Source organism: Oxyura jamaicensis, chromosome 6, assembly GCF_011077185.1.
Source record: "Oxyura jamaicensis isolate SHBP4307 breed ruddy duck chromosome 6, BPBGC_Ojam_1.0, whole genome shotgun sequence".
Classification (NCBI taxonomy): Eukaryota; Metazoa; Chordata; class Aves; order Anseriformes; family Anatidae; genus Oxyura; species Oxyura jamaicensis.
In genome coordinates, this window is record NC_048898.1 from 4,432,429 (window position 1) to 4,453,833 (window position 21,405).

Consider the following 21,405-nt stretch of genomic DNA (forward strand, 5'->3'; position numbering starts at 1 on the left):
TATTCAGATATCCAGTCACATGAAAAATTGATTTTAATATTGCAGCCACCATGTCCAACGGTGATAGATAATGCAACACATTTGTTGTTACAATGTTTGGATATAAGTTCATTTTTAAGTAAAACAAGTCACTGATTGTTTTTTTTTTTTCCAATTTAAGTCTTAATTATTCAGTTCAGATTAAAATAAGTAATAATCCTCTCCCTGTACCAGTAACTACCAGTATCACTTCACTCATTTGGTTTGGTTTGGTTTTTCTTCTAAATAGAAAAAGTCAGGTTTTCTGAGATTGATTGATTATGTTGGTCTTTTTTCAATCTAAAGCCTTATTTATCCCATTTACACTTAGCCCAAGATAATGATTTCCCAGAGAAGATTTATCTTACTAATAGTAAGTGCCTGTCTCTTCTTTGACTAAATGACTAGTTTAGACTGGGTGTCTAATTTTTAGATAGCTGAAGTGAGGTGAGATGAATTGTACCTTGAGAGGGGAGTGTTTGTTTCTTTTAAGATGTATGTTATGTTACAATTTCTTGTGTTCCATATAGCAGTTTTTAAGAAATTAAATTTTATATATTCCTGCTTATCTATATATGCATAAGAAACTTATTACTTTTCATTCAATGCTATTGGAATCACATTTCCGGTAAACAATATAGAAGAACTTATATATGGTACAAATGAAATGTTTTCAGTGTTAAACTTATTAATCAAAATGTTTGTAAAACTCAGCAGGGTTAAAATAATGTTATTTGGTAATCAAAACGAATCTGTATTGACAGTAAATTAATAAGCGCATGACAAAAAACTTCCTTTCTCTTAGTGAGGCAAAATACAGTGCCAGTACCTCTTGAAATAAAACTTTAAACATCTGCCTCTAGTGCAAAACTCCTCTATCAGAAGTTAGTTTCAACATGGAATCTGCAACTTAATCTTGATAATTTGCTTTTCATATTCTGTACAAACATTAAATACCTCTCTTCAAATACAACTGGAAAATTACCAGTTAGTTGCCACTCTGTCTGACTTGATATGTAATTTGTAGCGTCTTTGTATGTCAAATTCTAAATATACTGACTCAGAAAATTGGGTTCTGAGAGCAACTCACTGTAGTTCTGAAAGTAACTGGCAACAAAACAAAAATAACAAACAATCCACAAACTAAAAAGAAAATAAAAAAATCTTGTGCTTTCTAAGACCAGTCCACAAGAAACAGCCTTCAAGAAGCTAGTATTATAACCTCTGAACATCCAGTAGGTAAGGACTACGTTCCCTTAGTTTTCTTCTACTTGGAACTAACAGTCATGGGAAGAAAAACACAATGGGAATTCTGAAAACCACCACTAACAAAAAATATTTGCCACCCAAAGTAACACTTAAATAATTTCCTGGTGGATAGCAGCTTGAAGTGAAATGAAATGTATCAGTCCACAATCACTGAATTTTTCTTTACATGCTAAGGTGCTTCATATACGAAGTACTGACAGCTTCAAGATTCTTATTTGTTCCCATCCACTTCAAAGATGGTAGGGAATTGAGGTATTCTCAGCTGTATTCTGAGGTATTCTCTGTGGGCTTTCATCTCAAATTGGTCAGCACTAAATAAAAATAACATCTTAATGATTAATTACTTGTTCTTTAGAGTTAATTTCACTTAGTTGTTGAAAAAAACATTTTTGTCAGTTGCAAAACTCTACAACTGCATCTGTAGAGGTCAAACTGACAGATTATTGGAACATCTTTGTTAACTTCCGGGATATCAAAAGAGAGCAGAATGTTTTATTGCTCTTCTTGAGAGCATAACCAGAAGACAAGAAACATGGATGCTGTTGTGCACAGGTGTTTAGTTTTCAGACAGTTCAATGCGAAGGAATTTCATCCCAAGACATAAGATACAAGTCTGGGTGTTGTTGTTATTATTATTATTATTATTATTATTTGCTAGCACTTTTCTTGTTACTGTTCTTCTTTTACCCATAATATACTTCCAGTTGTTTCATCATATAGTTACATCTGTCTCAAAGTAGCAAATAAAGACCCTCAGTTGAAGAGTATGTCATCATCCCTGGTTTTCAATTTCTGTTTAACTTCTATCATTTGTGTGCATAACCACACACAGCAGCTGTCAGGAGGATGCAGGATCCTACTGTACACTGTGATCTGCAGACACAGAAATAAAGTGTGGCTTATTTTGCTTTAAAAATCTATATCAAAATGTGAATCATGAAACACCATATACAGATCATTATTGCATGGAAAGAAAATGAAAGAATATTTGTTACTACTTTGGAAGTAAAATCTACCCGTCAGCACACTAGTAGGATGTTTTTGTAAATAAGACAAGCACTTGTAAGCAGGTCAATATTTATGAATGGCAAATGGATTTTCATTACATTACCATGCTAATTTCTAGGATCAGTCTATCCTTGACACATTAACTTTCTGCTCATATCTTACACGTTTTTGATGGTTTTCAGACTCTTACTTAGCTAGTTAACACAATGCTTTGCTTTTGATATGAAAAACACATTTGGTTTGCTAATTTACATGTATCCTCAGTTGTATGGTTCTGAACAACCATTCAGTAGTCTTCTGTTTTTGTCCCACTTTCTCGCTTCTAGGAGACCAATGTGCAGAATGCTTATTCAGGCAGGATCTGTATCTTATTCTATATTCTATAGATTAATGGCACATCCTTGAGATCAGGGTAGCTGAGATTCTTTTCTTGTAGGATTTTCATTGCTGCAGTTCTATTAAATCCAAAGATCTTAGCTCATCCATTTTAGCAATCCAACTGTTGACTTTATTTGCTAATTTTAGTAAATCTGTGATTAAATAGTAAACAATACCAGTCTAAATACAAACTAAACCCAAAAAAACAAAACACAAAGCAAAACCTTCCCCACTTCACTTACTTTATTTTATTTTTATTTTTGTTCCCTGTAAGGTGTTTAGAAATGAAACTTTTAATGTCTGAAACACAAACTTAATTCCAATGATATCATTAGTTAGGCCTAAAGCTCTACTTTCCCATATTTATTGGAATTTATTTCTGTGCTGAAGGCTCTGAGAGTCCTTTAGCAAACTTACCTGGTTGATAAGTTTATGTGGCAGCTGTCAGTAAAGAGCATAGTCAACCTCACTGGTGTACCTACCAACCTGGTGTTGTTGGGTGTTGTTCTTTCTGTTTGTTTGCAGATAGCACACAAAAGGATAGCATAAGGATAGTGGTGTTATTTGTGGGGGTGTGGGAACTAGTTTTAAAGAAAAAGGTAGCAGAAGAAAAAAATCACAGATGCTTTAAATGCAAAAATGCATAGAATTGTGACAAAAGGAACCTGACAACAGTAATTGGGAGATGGCAGGGCAGGCAGGTGGAAGGAGCCTTCAAAGACACGTAACTTGTTCTTGATGCATTGGAGTTGGTAGAAGGATGCTCAATTGAGGGCTAGTGTGGTCATAATGGTGGAGAAAATTATTTCCATTAAACTAGCTTAAAGTCAAGCATGTACTTCTAACCATATATGTAAACGTTAAGATTTGAACCTCTCTATTTTGGTTCTCACATAGTTTTAACACCTTACAGCAAGTCCTGAATTCATAATATGAAAATTTTAGCACCTTTATGTAATTAATTAAATAAGGCCCAACTTCCCTATTACTGATTGAGCTTCAGGTGATAAACGGTGACATTTTCATTAATCCTCTTTATCACAGCCTTTATTGCATAAGTGTGAAGAAAAAGAATGAAAGATAAACAACCAGAAGATTGATCAGAGTTCTATGTCTAAGGGGCATATTTCATCAGTTAGAAATGTCAGCTACCTAGTACCATGAGGCAGTGTGTACTGTAAGTTACGCAAGCTCCCAAAGGGAAATTGTCTTTGTTCAACATGGCCTTCTTCCCCTCATACACCTGATTAATATTTTTGCTGATATTGTAAAGACAGCTTACACGGAAGTGCAGTGGCAGTTACTTGTTTCTTGAATTACTGCAGAAACTGGATGTAGAAGTTTATCAAATTGATGGAAACTGTGGTAATTGTGATTCCATGTGATATACCTAAAATCCTTTTTTGACAGAAATGATCTGTATTGCCACTCTCCCATAATAGAATAATTCTGAAGTTCCAAAAAAAGGCAAACATCACCCAAGTCTTAACATCAGTTTACCAAGGCTTATGTTTCTTAAATACCAAATATCTGCATTTTTGTGTGTATGCTGTAAAAATGATACAGTTCTTTTCCTTGACATATTGATAGTCATTTCTTCCCTCCCTTCCTCCCCCCCTTTCCCCCCTTGGAACATGGATGCTGTGATTCCTGGTGGAGAAGAAGGTATATGCTTCCCTGTGGAATGTTCTTCTTTCTACGTGACCTTCTTTATGCCAGTTGTCAGAAGTGCATATTAGAAGCTGTTCCTTTAATCAAATAAGTATATAAGCAGATATGCATGTATGTAGAGAGGTACAGAGAGGTTTGCACTAACTTAATCTCTTTTGCAAGCCAGTTTTCCAGTCTTAAAACATGAAGTTATGCTTTAAGGTGTTACGTTGCAGGCTATAAGAGCTCAAGTACTTTTCTAGAGGATCAGACAACATGTTTGTTTGCTTAATTCTCTAGTAATAACCTTTTGGGGTACCTTAACCAATGCCAAACAGCTTCCAAACTAGTATTTTTTCCCCTCCACCAGAGTTGACTTTTTTTAAGGCTCTACCCGATAACATGAATTATTGAATACATTGAAATAACTGAGAAACATTCTGAAATGCAGTTTGTGCACAATACTTAGGCTATCAAATATTTTGTCTTTGAGGCAGGAAAACAAAGAAGGACAAATTCTTTCATATTGAAGACATAACAGCATACATAAAATTTGAGCGTAGTAGCTGAACTCTTTAAAAAAGTAGAAAACAAAATCATGAAGAAATATGCTATAGGAAGTCAGCGACTTGAATTTCTCATCATAAGAAAGGCAAATTATTGTTCAACAGGGAAGTTGGATGCTTTTGGTTTTGATAGTTTGGCTGAGACAAAAGGCACCTATTGTTAGCTATTTCCCTTTGGCATAATTCTTCCAATGGGAAAAATAAATAAATAAATGCAACATCCAATAATTTGAACATAGTTATTTCACATTGGTCACATTTTAACATCATTGCATTAAATGGCTTTTTCGTAGGTGTTTGCCTCGTATTCAAAATACTGAGAACATGTGGAAAGGGAAGTACAGATCTCCTCCCCCCGGTATCTGATGACAGGGTGTATGGGAACAGCACAAAACTGCACCATGGGAGGTTTATATTGGAAATTAGGGATTTTTTTTTTTACCATGAGGGTGGTCAAACACTAGAACAGGCTTCCTAGTGAGGTGGTTGATGCCCCATGCCTGTCAGTGTCCAAGAGACACTTGGATAATGCTTTAACTTCCAGTTAGCTCTGAATGGTCAGGGAGTTGGACTAGATGATCTTTGAAGGTCCCTTCCAGCTGAACTATTGTATTTTTTTTCACACCAAATTTATAAAACTTCATTCTCTTGAAAAATACAGGGAGTTGTTGCCAGACCCCAGGTGCCTCCTTGTTGGACTCAGGACAAAATTACAGTGCCTAGACATGTTTCTTCTTAATGAAGTGTCCTTAGCCAAAATGGTATCAGCTGTCTTTTACTCAGCCGGTCTGGTAAAGGAACAGATGGGCAGGAGTAGCAATATTGCAAGTATTTTTGTGATGGGAAGTTCATAGCACCATTTTGAGTTTTAACTTAATTAATGTGTATCCCATCACCCTTTATTTTGGGAATCATGTATAGGTTAGAATTCTAGACTTCCATGCCCAGAATTTGTTTTCTTTTGAAACTTATTAGTAACCTCTGCATCTGTTGTTGTTGGATGGGCATCTACCAAATGTTAGGATTGTTTTTAATGTGTTTGTCGTTTTACCACAATTAACAGTGGTTTGCCTTTGTTCAAGGCCAGTATTCAGTGAAGAAAATACAAACTTGATAGGGGCTTTGACAGTGAACTTAGTAGGATTACAGTCCTTAAGTTGTATTTACGTGTTTGATTGTCAGTACACACATAAGCACTTTCCTGGATGCCACAGAGTTCATCTGCGTTTTTGAAATCTGAATGATTTTGTATGTAAATTCTGATTGCAAGGCTGACAGATGGTTTTAGTGTTTTCCTTTATGATCAATTGTACCTTTCCTAGAACAGAGATTGCATTACACAAGTGAATGAAGGAATTCTTATAAATTACTTATAAACCTTTAGACTCAACTAACATAGTTTGACACAGAAATATTTTGTTAATACAACATATATTCCATATAAAGTATAGCAGCTAGGAGACTACCTCCAACTCCACTCTTGTTTGAATTTGCTGTCTTTAGATGGCTTTTATAGTACCTGCAGAACACAGCTCATGGTAACACTCACAAACAAGAGAAGGAACACTAATACACCCAAGAAAAAATATTTAAATATTAATTTAAGGGATTAAGGAAAGGTAAAAACGAGCAAGAAGATTAATTATGTTTTTTAAAAAAACTGTAGCATATAGTGAAAGAATGTACTGTAATTCTTTTGTGAGCTATGACAGATGAGATTTTTACCACTGCAGCAGTGTAACATTTGCTTTAAGGACAGCTTAGTTACATAAAATACGTATATGCTTTTATTTCATTGTGAGTGAATTATGGATTGCTTTACAAATAAGTATAATTAACTTGAGTAGTTCATAAAATGCTTCCAATTCATGTTTGTATCTTTAAATTTCAATTTAAAATTTTAATTCAATTTAGTATGGACAGTTTTTTGAATAGACCCACAAGATACCCAGACTACTGCTTATGCTGTAGATCTGATAATAGTTCAGTGGGAAAAAAAGAGATTAAAGAAAGCAAAAACATTGCCACTAAGAAATCAGAGCGTTACGCAGTAGCTTTGCAAAAAAAAAAAAATAATAAAAAAATAAAAAAAACATGCTTGGAAATGAAAAGGCTTTTTTAAGCTCTGTGCACATGCCCTCCTGTCCTAGGGCTAGGTGCCAAGAAGGCCACACCGGTCCCTGCTGTGCCGTAGTGCTGCCCGATGGGGGAATGGGGTTTCCCGGGCCCAGTACCGTTGTGGAGTAGGTGCAAGGGGTGCTGATGAGGGCGCTGTGTCGCTCCCTGCAGGCACGTCAGTGTCTTGGCGAGGCCGCCATTTTGCGAGGCCGCCATTTTGCGAGGCCGCCATTTTGCGGCAATGCTTCGCCTCGCGTGAGCGTGGCGCACCTCCCCTTCTGGCACGTTCTGCAGCTGCAGCGGGTTTATGGCATGGTTGGGTGAGTTCTGCTCAACAAAATATATGGTAGCACATTTCTTCTTATTATTATTATAATTTCTCATTATTTCTTATCACTATAAGGAGGCGCTTCCTTTTTCTGGAAGTTGAGTTTCTTTGGATTTGGCCTAGGCTTTTCTGAATAGTGAGCTGTGTGGTCCTGAGGAGAAAACTGCCCAAGCAGTGCATGGCACAGAGTATAGGGCAATTCAGATGTACAAAAACTAAAATATCTGTGGTTAATTATTTATTTTTTATCAACTTATTTATGTCAAGAGATGTTACTTAGCCTTTTGCAAACACTATGCTTAATGGCCTTGTTTTTTGAGACCTAGTTTTCTGAAGTAAAAAACAAACAAAAAAAAACACATAAAAATCCATGAGGCGATTATATAAGAAAGTACAATATACTTTTTTATTGTTTGCTAAGTGATCTGTTTTAATATATATATATATTTTTAAATGATTTTATACGAGTAATAATGAGCTCTTGGGAGCATATGTGAATGGATGGTCACCAATTAAGGATTTGTAGTCGAGGTTATGGCACTATTTTTGTCAATATTTGCCCTTAGGTTGTTGTTACTATTAAATCTTAAACTGCTCACCGATGGAGTGGTAAGGCAGGCTTTCTCCTCTGGATTTTTTTTTTTTTTAAATGCCTGATCAGTGGAAACAGGACAAGAATAAAGGTCCTTAAAATAATAATAAAAATATTAAGGTGTATCATATCTTGTGAGCCTGTAAAATGATTGTATTCTTAGTTCATAGTAGATAGAATTAATGCACCTGCATTCTGTGATTATTTCTTGCCTTGAAGAAGGCAATATGAAAGGCTCTGTCTTGCTTTCTGGTAAGCATTAAGGTGCACTTTTGTACAACAGTTTCTCTGAGTTATTCTTTATTTAAATTCCAGGAAAAAATGAGTTGTCAACATTGTAACTGTTGGAAAGTTTAAGGAAAAAATGAGCCATCCAATTAATTCTAAGTGTAAAAATGAACAGTTACCTGATAGTAACATTTTTTTCCTGTTATTAAATGTGCTGTGAGGGTGCCACACCATTTAGCAATTGATTGGCATTACTGTCCCGAAAGTGGCAAGCAGATGACAGAGGTGTATGACTTAGCGAGTTTGTGTTGTATCTGGCTGGCAGTGCTTTAATGGCTGAACTTTACTAGCTTTTTAGAAATCCATTCACTCTCAGAGCAAACCTTAGACTGGCCTGGTCTATAGATGAGAGTTCTGCTGACCGGATATACAAAGAATGCTGGGCTGCAGCACTTGCAGTACAGAGGAAGAAGATGAACAATGTCTAGGATTTTTGGATTTTTTTTTAACCTAGCTGTCAAGCATCAACAACAAGCAAATAAAGACTTCAAAACATTGTGCTTACTGAAAGAGCCTTGTTGTGTAAATGAAGAAATAATACTTTCATTTACTTCCAAGGATAGGCAAGATTTCATCCAAGTAAGTGTGCCTTTGTTGTGTGTGTATGTTTTTATTTTTATTTTTATTTTTTTTGAAGCACAGGTGCTTATGCAATAAACATACAGTGACCTTTTATCAAGAGGGCCTTCTTGTAAAAAACAAACCAAAAAAACCACCACAAAAAACAACAAACCTCATCCTCCTTCCCCATCTTAAAAATATTCTACGGTAGTAATTAACGAGAATCAAATCGTAGTTGAGAGTGGATTGGAATATAAAGTAACTGTTTTTTTTCATGGGGAAAAACAACACCACCACAAAACAACAACAACAACAACAAACAAACAACAAAAAACAACCAACCAACCAAAAAACGATTCCAGACATTTGTGCTGTTGTACACTTCCTGTATTGCAGAACCAGGTCCTCAATGTTAGGTAGTGTAATGAATTGCCATACTTTCTGCAAGGGAAAAGTACTGTGAAGGACTGATGCTGATATGGATTAAATTTTGAAGGTATGTTTTGTTTTTTTCTGATCCTTGATTTTCTCTGATTATCTATGGATGTGTTGTTTTTTGATAAACACATAATTTTTTGTAGGGGAGTATTTCTATTTTGAACTCATTTAAGAAGTTTTACATGTTTTACATTTTTTTCTCTCAAAAAAAATCATTTTATATTTTTCTTCTCATGGGTCCTACTTCAAGGAATTTAAGGCATTTACACTGCAATAAAAGTTAGATATTTTTGGTATTCAAAGTGATCACAGTGCTGAAAGGATGTCCAAATTCAAGTCTGTGGTTTGAATTAAATAGCAGATTGGCAGAAATCTCAAGTAGGTTTCCCTTTTCAATTCCCTTCCCCTCCAATCTCACTGTGACTTTGGGAGCATCTTTTTTTTTAAAAAAAAGTTGTTCTCGTATATAATTAATTATGTACAAACTATAATTCTGTTTTCCAATATTACATAAATTTTGTTCTAAAATGGTGTAGTGTAGGGTATAAAATGAGAATTTAATTAGGGACTTACCTTCGTCAGCATTTCATAGGAAGCTACGGAGCTGCTGATGTATATTAATTGTTTCCAGTAGGAATCACAATTGCCAGTTCTTCTCAGCCATCCATGCTGATGTAACAGATTGTTAAGGAAATGTATTAAGTATTTGAAAGTATTTTAAAATCCAGTAGTTCCATTCTTAGACCTTTGTACTAGCCAAAAGCAGACATGTATGCCACAGGAATAGAAAAAATACTGTGCTTGCTATACGCAAGTGTTCTATATTCACAATTTCACAGAATGGTGCTACAAAATAGCATATTTTTCTGGAACAAGGTAGAATGTAAAGATTCTACAGGAAAGAAAAACAACTAAAATTACATTATTAAGCTGGTCAAAGTATTTTTATTTATTTACTTATTTTTCTGAAGAGAAAGGCAGTAGTAAAGGAGCTGGGATTTTTCTGTTCCTAAGCATCAGCATGGTGGTGGATGTGTCCCGAATTGTGAGTTCCCACCTCATTCTCAGAGTTGAGATCTCTGTAATCCTTGAAAATGTTGCCACAGAGGATAAGTTAATTGAAGATTTCCAGTTTTATGCTACAGTGTTGCCAATTCTACACCAAACTAAGGCTTATGGGTCTCCAGACCTAAGAGTCTCCACAGAAGTTGAGCAACCCATGGGTTTGAAGGAATTCGGAACTCTATGGTGACAGTGAAGAAAATCTAGACTGTCAGTGCATATCTAGAGTTGGTAAGAGGCAATCTTGTTAGCTTTTGTTTTCTAATAGCAGACACTGTTGTGAGTACAGCATGTTCTCTAAGTAAATCACAGTCACTTGGGAGCAGCACCAAACTTGGATGGTTTATCCTGACTTTGCACTTGGAACAAGTGCCGTCACCAATTTCTATACTGTACTGCATTGTACAGTGTAGGCATGCCGTTGAAACTGACAACCTTTGGGCTTGTGGTTGGTGCAGAAAGCTGGAAATTTTGGAGCTCCAGGTTGTAGAGCTGGCAATTTCAGAAATTCCAAGATCTGAATTCACCGAGCAAATTATGTATCTTGGCAAGTGTCTGTCAGAAATCTGCCAGGTATGCTGGGTTTCACTGGAGTTATAGCTGTGTTTTGAGATAGCTGAGGTAGCACATGTCTGAGAGACATATGGGTTTGGGAAAATTGACATTTCCAGCTTTTAAAAGCACTTGAGAATTCTAAAGTAAATTAGTCTTTAACTAAGCCATAATGAGATGTTAGGGATAAATTCTGATTTTTGGACAAGAATGTTACGTTTTTAATTGTTAGAAAAACATTTACTTACTGCCTCTCTATTTAGTCTGCACTAGCAGAGTTCTGGTACAAGTAAATCCACATATGTAGTGAGTCTGAATAATTTTTCCTCTAAGCAGTGTGTTGTGGCAGACAAATGAAGTAGAATTTGTTTGCTTTAATGCTAACAGATTCATCTGATGATGTTAACTGACTTTATTTTTCTCAATACTAGCATGAAATTTCTTATGACAGTAGGGTTTATAGAATTGTAGAATCATGTAGGTTGGAAAAGATCTTTAAGATCAAGTATGCTGAGGTCCAGAGAGAGAATCCTTAGCCTAGTTTTACAGCTGCTTTTAATGTTACCAAAACTTAATGAGGTTCTGTACCAGGCATGACACAGAGAAAAGCAAATTATTCCTGAAATGCTATTGGACAGGGTTCTCACACATATGCTATCTTTGCCTCAGAATATTGTGTTCTTTATTTTACATATTTATTTTGGTCAAGACCCCAAAGATGCTGTAGGACTTGCTTTTCAGGGCCCAGGATAACATTTTGGGTGGTTGCGTGGGGCACAGGATATATTTCCAGTCACCTAGTGGTTGCTTCCACCATTGTAAGTACATGGTGCTTGCCATTGTGAGTTTGAGGGGGTGTGATATAATGAATTTGCAAGACCTCCACATACTTGAGTTTCAGCCATCATCCTCTGTACCAGACAGGCTTTAACCACTTGGTTTGCTTACGTTTCACATTCATGGCTAACTTGCACAATAGTTGTCTTTTAGGTGAAACAGTTGTTAATCTAATCACCTACTCTGAGGGTGACAGAGAACTCTGTTACTTAGGCATAAGGTATATAAAGTGAAATTGTAACACTCAAGTGCTGAGTCTCACTCTTTGCATAGCAATGTAGTATGAATTTCTAATACCCAGCCAAAATGTTTTAACACAATAAACATTCTAAAGTGACTAGTCAACTACAGCTTGCTTTTTGAAAAAAAACAAAAACAAAACAAAACAAAAAAACAACAACAACAAAAAACAAACAAACAACAAAAAAAAACACAACGTTTATGGATTTTTAAAAGACTTCTAGTTTAGACAATGAAGTCCAGTTTGTTTTGGTTCTAAAGTGGCTTAACATAACTTCCTAATACTTACATCCTTGGCAGCTTTTTGAGAAAACTGTCATGAATTGCGTCATTACCAGGGAATATGTAAAACTGAGGAGTAAGCAGTGGAAGCATAAAATTAGAAACAGTCTTTCTCAAATACTGTATTAAAAATACCATGGCAGTTGACTAAAGTAAAAGAAAGTGCAGTTGTAAAAATGGAGTTTCTTCCATCCTAAAAGTTACTTTTTTTCTGTGGACAAGATAAAATATGACACAGCGGGGACCAGTGAACTGTGTTGGAGTAGCAGGAATAGGTTCATAAGTATTAAGGCACAGCTGTACATGGAAGGCCATTCATTCTAGCCCTCATCCTCTTCAGAATTTTGGATGGGAAAAGTAATTTTTTTGGACTTGGGCTAGCTAATTCTGTGTAATTATTTACATCAAATAACAGAAGCTTTTGGTAGCAGATCATCATTGAATTATTGTTAGAAATAGAGTATTAAAATATTGATAAATGGAGATAATGCTTTTAATGCTTTTTTTTTTTTTTTTTTTTTCCCGGCACCTGGGCCATACAACTTGTTGCGTGAGTTTTGAATAACTGTAAATTAACTGTGTTTTTGTTTTGTTTTTGATCTCTGGTAGTTTCTGTGACACTATGGAGGACTATTTCTCAGGTAGTTCTTGGTCTACTTTAATATAAGAGTGATGCATATGTAACACAACTACATCAGTGAAGGATTATGGAAGCTAGCAAGTATAGTAGTTCATCTAAGGGCCTTGCAGGACCTCAATATGATTAAAAGGTCTACTGGATCTCAGTATCCCAACCACCTGCCATCTTGTGCCTTTGTCAAGGCAGCCTGTTACGGTGTGTTGACTCTGAGCTGTACTGCGGTCAGAGTTTGTTCTTTTTCTTTCATCTTTTCAAACTTGTTGAACTGTGGAACCTTGTAGCAGCTTTTTTTTTTTTTTTTTTTTTTTCTTTTTCTTTTTTCTCCTGTAAAGGAAGCTGTATCTCCATTGTGTGCAGTGAAATACCAGACACACTTGAACTTCCACATATTTTGTGTTTTCTTTTACATTCTCAATATAAGGTATATTGATAAGACTCTTTTAGTGGAAAATTCTACAGGTAATAAAAATAACGATCTGTAGATGGCTCAGGGCATAAATCACTCTACTTTGTTAAGTCAAGGCAAATCTTATGGGATCTTTAAGATCTTAAATGTAAGCTTTAAAAAAATAGCTGGACACATGGTTTGAAAGGCTCTGAAAAGCAATAGAAACAACAACAAGGAATGTGCATGAAGCTACAAAGTCCTAAGTTATCTAAATGCTGTGCTGCAGGTATTATGTGGTGAACCTGAAATGGGGAGAGATCATGAAATTTGTTACTGTCACTGCTTTCCACAGCTCCTTTTCTCTGAGTTTTCCTGTTCAGATATGTTCTTGGACAAATTATGAAAAATAATGAAAGCTTTCTTGCAGAGATAGTTTTGGAAAGTTTGACGGTATGGGGATTAATATGTGCTTACAAAAGTTTGTTTATTTAAGGTTGCTAATCTTGCCTGTTCATTGTCAACAAATGAAGATGGAACGAAAATTGTCCAAATGGCAGCTAATCACATCGAGACTTTGTGCCCACAGGTATGACTTTTTCAATTAATTCCATTAGAGTGCACTCAGCATTCACTGTGTTTTTGTTGCACAACATAGATATTTAGACAGGCTGCTTCAGTCTTGCATTGACATTCTATCCACGCATGTTAATGTGCTAAATGGAGACCAAATGATAAATAGAGGGCACATGCTTAGTTAATCCTTTTGTTATTTGTTACTGGTTAACACGGGAATTACGAATAATCTGTATTATTTGGACCCTTTAGAAGTCATAAGAATTGCAACTGAAAAAACATTGTTATGTTTCTGAAATGTAACCTGATTGAATGAACAGTGTACCATGGTAAGCAAATTGGGAGTTCCTTTGCTGTTGGAAAGCACAGTACATATTTTGATTTGAACATGAAATATTAATTATATTTTGCTTTATTTTTTGTGTGTATGTGAATGTCAAAGTGTTAATTCTTCTGATTATTGCCAATCCAAAAGCTTGAGCTTTTGTCTTAAGCAAATGAATGAGAAACAGCACAGCTGCAGATACATTTTTGGTACTTACCTTCTAAAAAGTGTATTCGTTCTATATTTCTCATGTTCTGAATTCTAGATGTGAAAAACTTCTGCAGTTACATTATTATTTTGTTCTGAGCAGAGACATTACTGATTTTTGTGAATCTGATGTGAGTGCTTCAGCCTTGAGGCTGCGTAATTTCAAGATTTAGTTCTTTGAAGAACACTGCAGTTTACACAGTAGCCTAAATATTCTTCCCTTTTTGTGTGTTTGAATGGTAAGGATAGTGGAAATAGAAGGTGAAGAACAAATATTAACAGCATGTTCAATTACAAGCTTGAGGAGTCTTTTTTATACCTGCTGAGTAAACGGCAAGACTTGGGAAAGAGAAATTTATATCAAGAAAATGTGACACTCTGAAAGTGTCACAGATCAGTGTTCTGTCTTACAGAATCACAGGGTGGTTTGGGATGGGAGAGACCTTAAAGCTTCTCTAGTTCCAAACCCCTACCGTGGACTGGGCCCCCTCCCACCAGCCCAGGTTGCCCAAAGCCCCATCTAGCCTGGACGTGAACACCTCCAGGGATGGGGCATCCACAGCTTCTCTGGGCAACCTGTACCAGTGCCTCACCATCCTCTGAGTGAATAATTTATTTCTAATATCTTAATCTACCCTCTTTTTAGTTTAAAGCCATTACTCCTTGACCCTTGATTCACTTCGACCTTGATTCACTACACTCCCTGAAGCGAATCATTGTTTCGATGTCTATTTTTCGAACAGTTTTACAGTTCAGTGTCTTTATACATGCAACTGTATAAAAAGGGGTATTTGCTTTATTGTGTTACTGGTTTTCTAAGATTATTAGCTTGTAAGAAGAATTAATGAACAGCTTCTTCTAGCTGCTTTGTTTCTCCAAGGTACAAGTGCACCTTTACAATACATTATTATGCATCCAGATGTAGCATTTTTATTGAACACATACTCTTCAGTATTCCATCTGGTAGCAGAAACACCTAAAACAGAATTTTGACTACAAGATTGTTGTTTTTGTTTTCCATGGCTATTTAAATTGCTAGGATGTAATTTCCTATAGTAAAATTGATATTTAATGTATTTTTTGCTGTCTTTTTTAACTTTGCTGTGGTGGCTTTATTTTTTTTTTCTCTTAACTTTTTTTAGCCTTGGGTAAAAATGGATGAATTAGTTGAAGATTATAGATCTGTCTAAATGGAAAATGTGGTATGTGATGAGATTATATTACTATTAGTGGTGTGTTCATTGTGCAGAATTTGATGCTTTCTCAGATTAAGATCACTCCCTATGAAAGCAATTGCTGTTTTACCCAAGTAAGAAACAGCAGAGTAAGGTTTCTGCATTTCACAGGAAATCAGATTATGCTATATCATTTAAAAATTCTCCACAGGGAAAATAATTATTTCTTAAGATCCCTACAGGGCCTATCAATTAGAATTTGGAAAGTGGAAATTTGCATGCAGAAATCCCCAATGTTCACAACTCTGTATAGGGTTTTACTCTTATGTGCTATGAAAAACATGTTGCCTGAAGAGAACCACATGCTTTGGATTAAAATCTAAAGAGGTTGAATGCAAAACAAACAAAAAACACCCGAAAAAAAAACAAGACACGTAGAAAATGGTGTGGAGTCTTTGGACTTGCAGATTGGAGCATTAAAATAGCACTGGTGAAAAGGTAGGTAGAAAATTGGAAAGCCCTGGAGGAAACCCTTCTAATTGTTAAATTCATATTGCTTATGTTCTATTAATTATACTGTACTGTACTGAAAATGTAGAGGGCTGGTTCTGAACTCTGATGACCTTTTTTAATCAAGTGAGATTATTAGCAAATATTTAGACTGTTCAATAAATAAATTAAGCAAAGAAAATCTGTTAGAGCAGATATGAAACACAATGTTCGTGAAATTGCGTGAATGCTTCTTGAGGAATGAATGTCAAAAATATTTAATTTTATATCAATAATAGAATGAAGAGAGAAAGAGCTACTTTCACGTGTTTTAGTGAAGGAAAAATAATTTCTGTTCATGTTAATAACTTTTGGTGGAAGCATTTTCTTGAGTGTTGTCAGGTAGGTAAAATCTAAAATGTCATTGTTTTTCTATGTTGGAATCCATATTGCTTTCCTGGTGTGCAAGCAAAATCATCTCATCAAGTCTATGAGAAAGATAAGGAAAAGAATCCACAAAAGCAAACAGTATTGTTGAACATCAAGGGTGCAAATCTGTAGTGTTATTTCCCAATCTAGAATTTGGGTTTGTTCCCCTCACCTTAGTGATACGTTGGAAGAAGTGTCTGGTTCCTTGTACTTTAGTGTCATGGAGTAGGTCAGGATACCTGATAGAGGGTAAACCTGCCAGGGAGATGGAAAATCTTCCTAAATGTAGGACAGTAGAGATTAACAGACACAATGGTTCCAGTTTTTCTGTCTAAATTACTCTAGGAATTTACATTTCCCTCAAATTGAGATGTTGATAAGCTTTCATGTGGCTCAGCAAGTACACTAGTTTCACAGTACGTGAGTATATGAAGAGCAGCTACCAAAGACCAGGCAAGTTAAATCTATTTCCTTTTTAGTGCTTTCTATTTTTTTTTTGTGTGTGTGTGTGTGTGTTTATAAGATGGAATTATGGAATTATAAGGTGAGAGATCATATGCACCTTCTGAAAAGTAGGAAGAAGATGGAGGATGATCACAGATGAACTCCTTTGCTGCTTAACAAAACAATATCAACTAGATTAATTCTTTAAAACAGTTGTTAAGCAGTTGTTAAGATGTAAGGGGGGTGGGGAGGGGACTGCATCTGCAGCCATAGGATGTCCTTGGATACACCTTTTTGCATTAAAAAACTTGTGGCAGGTGGAGCAAAAAAAATTACTCAGGATGCCAACAAACCATCTTGTATCTGTAATCACAAGTCCACAGCCAGTGACCAGTCTTTTGCATTTGAAGAGTGTGTTTTCTGTCAGTGGTTTAGGGAGCTCTGCTGAGGGATCAGCTTGAGGAGTAAGCCTGCCTTCTGCAGCAGGTTCTGAAGGAGGGAGAAAGTAGTGAGAAGAAAACAATTGGTCAAATCTTGGGTGAAGCTGAAAGCTTTAGATCCCTGATTTAACTTGGAATATGGTACAATGTTGAGGGAGATGAGAGAAGCAAGATAAAACAGTAGCCAAGTTAGGTGAAGTTGTGCTGCTTCTCTCTGAAACTCATATCAGTCAGAAGCACACATAATGGAGGTGCTGTGATGGCATAGTGACATTTGATAGTGACATTTTACTTCTTGAAGGAAAGAAAGCTAGTGAGAACCTAGAGTGTTCATTCAAACATTGTTCATGCTCAAACATTTTGAGCGGATGAGTGACCTTGAACTGAAACTTGGACCAGATGTTTGAAATTGGAGATCAGAAGTGGCCAGGGTCTTGAGACAGCAGCTGAGAAAAGCTTCAGTATTTCAGAGGGCTCTGGTTAGAGCCTTTTTATTAGAATAATTAAGGATCCCTAGGGAGATTTAAGAGCAGAAAGATTTTGGAAAAAGCATACCCCAAAAGGTAAATACTAGTTTTACTTCCTTTGAAGCTGAACTTGTACAGATTCGGATCTTGCTAGAGTTTGCTTGCTGCTGGTTACTGAAACACGATTGGCATAGGGGTATTATTTCTTCAGTGAGCCACGTCCATTCTGGTATATGCATTCAAGGAAGCAAAATGCAGGAAAATTACATGGTACAGTATGATCTTTATTTGGTGATGAGTAATCACTCTTATGTAACATTATTCTCAGCTATTAAAAAAAAGGGTACACACACGTATAACTAGAACCTCAGATCTTAGATATTTTTCTTGAGTTCTGTTTTTCTCTTAAGTATTGAGAGATAGATGGAAACCCTTTGGCTATAAAGCTGTTAGGTGAGAAGAAAATTTGAGTAACTAGAAATCCATTAGAGATAGAGTTGCTCTTTGTGTTAAAAGGAAAAAATAAACTGGTTATGTTGTTCTTAATGTTATTCAAAGGGGAGCTCAAATCATACAATTTCACTTATGAACTCCTACACTACTACATGAGGGATCTAGCAGAGAAAACCGTGTCAACTCTTTGTCACAGGTTAGGTAGGAAGCAGGGAATTTTGGTACGCTACTGATGTGTAAGGATGACTCGGAAATTTCCACTGTTTCTTTTGATACATGTGTTTTTATGCTCTGAAATTTAGACTCAACTTCCTTCACTCTGAAAATTCTCAGGGAGAAAAGATAAATGATCTGGTCATTTTTATTATTTTTATTTTTATTTTTATTTGCTTCCCTGAAAACAGCCCTGTAAGTATCCTGCTCTAAATCATGCTGATTACTTCTTTGGTTTGCAGTGGATTAGGACCTTTTCTAAGTACCCATCTTGTCTGGGTTTATTCTAATATGATGTTCCTTTCTGTATGAAATTCAGTGGAGAAATTTAATAATCACAGAACTGCTACTTTTTAAGTGAGGACCCTCCCCATTCCCACAGAAAGCATCAAGATAGATTTGCCAGGATTAATTAATGTACGCAAAAGCATCTGATAAGCATCATATTTCAGTGCAGTTTTCAATGTAAAATTTCATCCTTTTCACAGTCCAAATCAAAATGCTTATTTCTGGGCAGGTGCCCATTGTCTTTTAAGTAATTGTTTGGATAATGCTATTTAACACAATACATTGAAGTAAAGTCACAAAGCAAATTCTACTCTGTGTAAATTCTTAATAAAATGGCAGAGTTCAAAAATGGATTTTAGACATGGCAAGATTCCAAAGTCTTGATGATAACCATCTCTGAAAACAAAGCTACAGCTCTTATGCAAGCCTGCTGGTTGTGCTCTGGAACAGACGATGTTCAAGTATGCTGTTTTGACCTATGCTACCATAGTACTGATGTCTGACATTTAAAGTGTATAATATATAGGGTTTGTTGTTACAGTTTGTGTTTATTTTTATATTTGCTTTTCTTTCCCCTCCTACAATACATTATATATATGTATATATTATATATATATATACACACAGTAATGAAAAGAGCATAACACTTAACACATTTGTGGAAGACACAGCTTGAATTCTTGGTACTGTCTTTCCTTGCTGCTTCAAACTTCATATGCTGTTAGTTATTTTTAACGTAGTTCTGTATGTGTCTATTAAAATACCACTGAAGATAGAAACTGCATTTTTGGCTGTGTGAATTTGTGAATAAATCACTGTGAAAGTTCAAGTAACATGGAGAGCTACTGAATGTGGGTGCTATTGAAAAGCATTTAGATACAGCTATTATGAGGCATAGTCAACGTGGGTTCTTGAAAGTAATGTCCTGTCTTAGGACTTAGGTCTATGATAACGTCACCTGTTTATCATATGAAGGGAAGGCAGTGGATGTAGTCTTTCTGGATTTTAGTAGGGCCTTTGATACTGTGCCTCACAGTATCCTTCTGGACAAATTGTCCAGCTGTGAGATGAACAGGTACATGCTGTGCTGCATGGTGAACTGGCTAGATGTTAGAGCTTAAAGGGTTGTAGTGACTGGCTCTACATCTGGGTGGTGGCCAATCACTCGTGATGTTCCCCAGGGCTCCATTCTAGAGTCAATTCTTTTAAACATAAGTGATCTAGATGGAGGAGTTGAATGCATCCTCAGCAATTTTGCTGATAATACTAAACTGGAAGGTGCTGTCATCTCCCTGAAGGGTCAAGAAACGTTGCAAAGGGATTGAGATAGATTGGAACACTATGCAGTCAGTGATGGCATGAAGTTCAGCAAAGCAAAATGCCAGATTCTGCACCTGGGATGGAGTAATGCTGGGCATAGGTACAGTCTGGGAGACGAGTGGCTGGAGAACAGTCCTGTGGTGATCTGGGGGTGCTGGTCAGTAGCAGGCTCAACATGAGCCAGTAGCATGCCCTCGTAGCCAAGAGGGCAAAACACATTTTGGGGTGCATTAAATACACCATAGCCAGCTGGTCAAAAGAAGGGATTCTCCCACTATATTAAGCATTGTTGCGGCGTCACCTTGGATATTCCGTGAAATTATGTGCTCCACAACATACAAAAGGTCCTTGAAAGCATCCAGAGGAGGACAACAAAGCTGGTAAAAGGACTGGAAGGCATGAGGAGAGGCTGAGGATGCTCAGGGGTTGTCTAGCCTGGAGAAAAGGAGGCTGAGAGGTGACCTCGTTGCTCTCTGCTACTTCCTGAGTAGGGGAAATGCAGAGGGAGGTGCTGGTTTCTTCTCCCTGGTCACAGCCGCAGGATGTGTGAGAATGGCACAAAACTGTGCTGAGGGGTGTGTGTCTGTGTGTCAGACTGAATTTGAGGGAAAATCTCTTTACTGTGACAGGGATTGCACAGATTTCTTAGCGAGGTTGTTGATGCCTTGTGCTTCTCAGTGCTCAAGAGGCACTTGGACAATGCCCTTTAGAAAATGCTTTAACCTTTCGTTAGCTTTGAAGTGCTGAGGCAAGTTGGACTAGATGGTGTCTGAATTTTCCTTCCAACTGAACCATTCTGTTCCATCAGAGTAAGCAAGGTGTAGAACTGATCCATGGAGCGTATTTATACATCTTAGGTTTCCAGGCCATTCAAATACAGATCTGGGAGCATCGTCTTCAACGTTTTTCTTTGTTTGGCTTGTCCCAGCATAATATATGTTTTTCAGTGTTATCTTGACTGTCCAGAAATTACTGTATGCAGTATTTGGAGATTACAGAACTGCTTCTTTACTGACACATGCATCTGCAGTAAGGAGAATGTAAAAAATGGAAGACTCTCCATGATAAACCAGTCCTTGCAGCCCTCTTCTCTTTGAATTTTAGTAATTTCAGCACTGTTGTAGTGATACTTTCTTTCCTGTCTCTCAGCCGGACAACCCTAAACCTGTTTGTTATGTAATCATAACTTGTTTGTGATTCCTATATATTTTGCTCCAGCTTTAAATGTGAATGTTCTATAAATATATTTTCTCAAAATCAAACATCTCATCAGTGTTTTTTCCCTTATAGAAACCAACATGGGAATTTAGTCTTTTCCTTTGAGCTGTGTTTTGATTTACACTTAAATTGTTTAGCTCTTCTGGGCT

General features: G+C 36.4%; 1 protein-coding gene across 12 annotated transcripts in view; it reads left to right on the top strand.

The window, feature by feature from the left end:
• The window catches only part of CTNNA3 (catenin alpha 3), a 457,011-nt gene that overhangs the window by 276,601 nt on the left and 159,005 nt on the right, over positions 1-21,405 (top strand). For 9 of the 12 annotated variants that reach the window (XR_004752032.1, XM_035330601.1, XM_035330600.1 and 6 more), the window contains one exon: positions 13,709-13,801. The exons of 1 other annotated variant lie outside the window; for it this stretch is intronic. Coding sequence is in view for 9 of the 11 variants with exons in the window: in XM_035330601.1 (XP_035186492.1) it covers positions 13,709-13,801 (93 nt within the window). In the remaining 2 variants the exon portion in view is untranslated. Of the gene's footprint in view, positions 1-13,708; positions 13,802-16,283; positions 16,387-17,839; positions 17,861-21,405 lie in introns of those variants that run through there. 2 more of the 12 variants (XM_035330607.1, XM_035330612.1) reach the window with 2 other exon arrangements.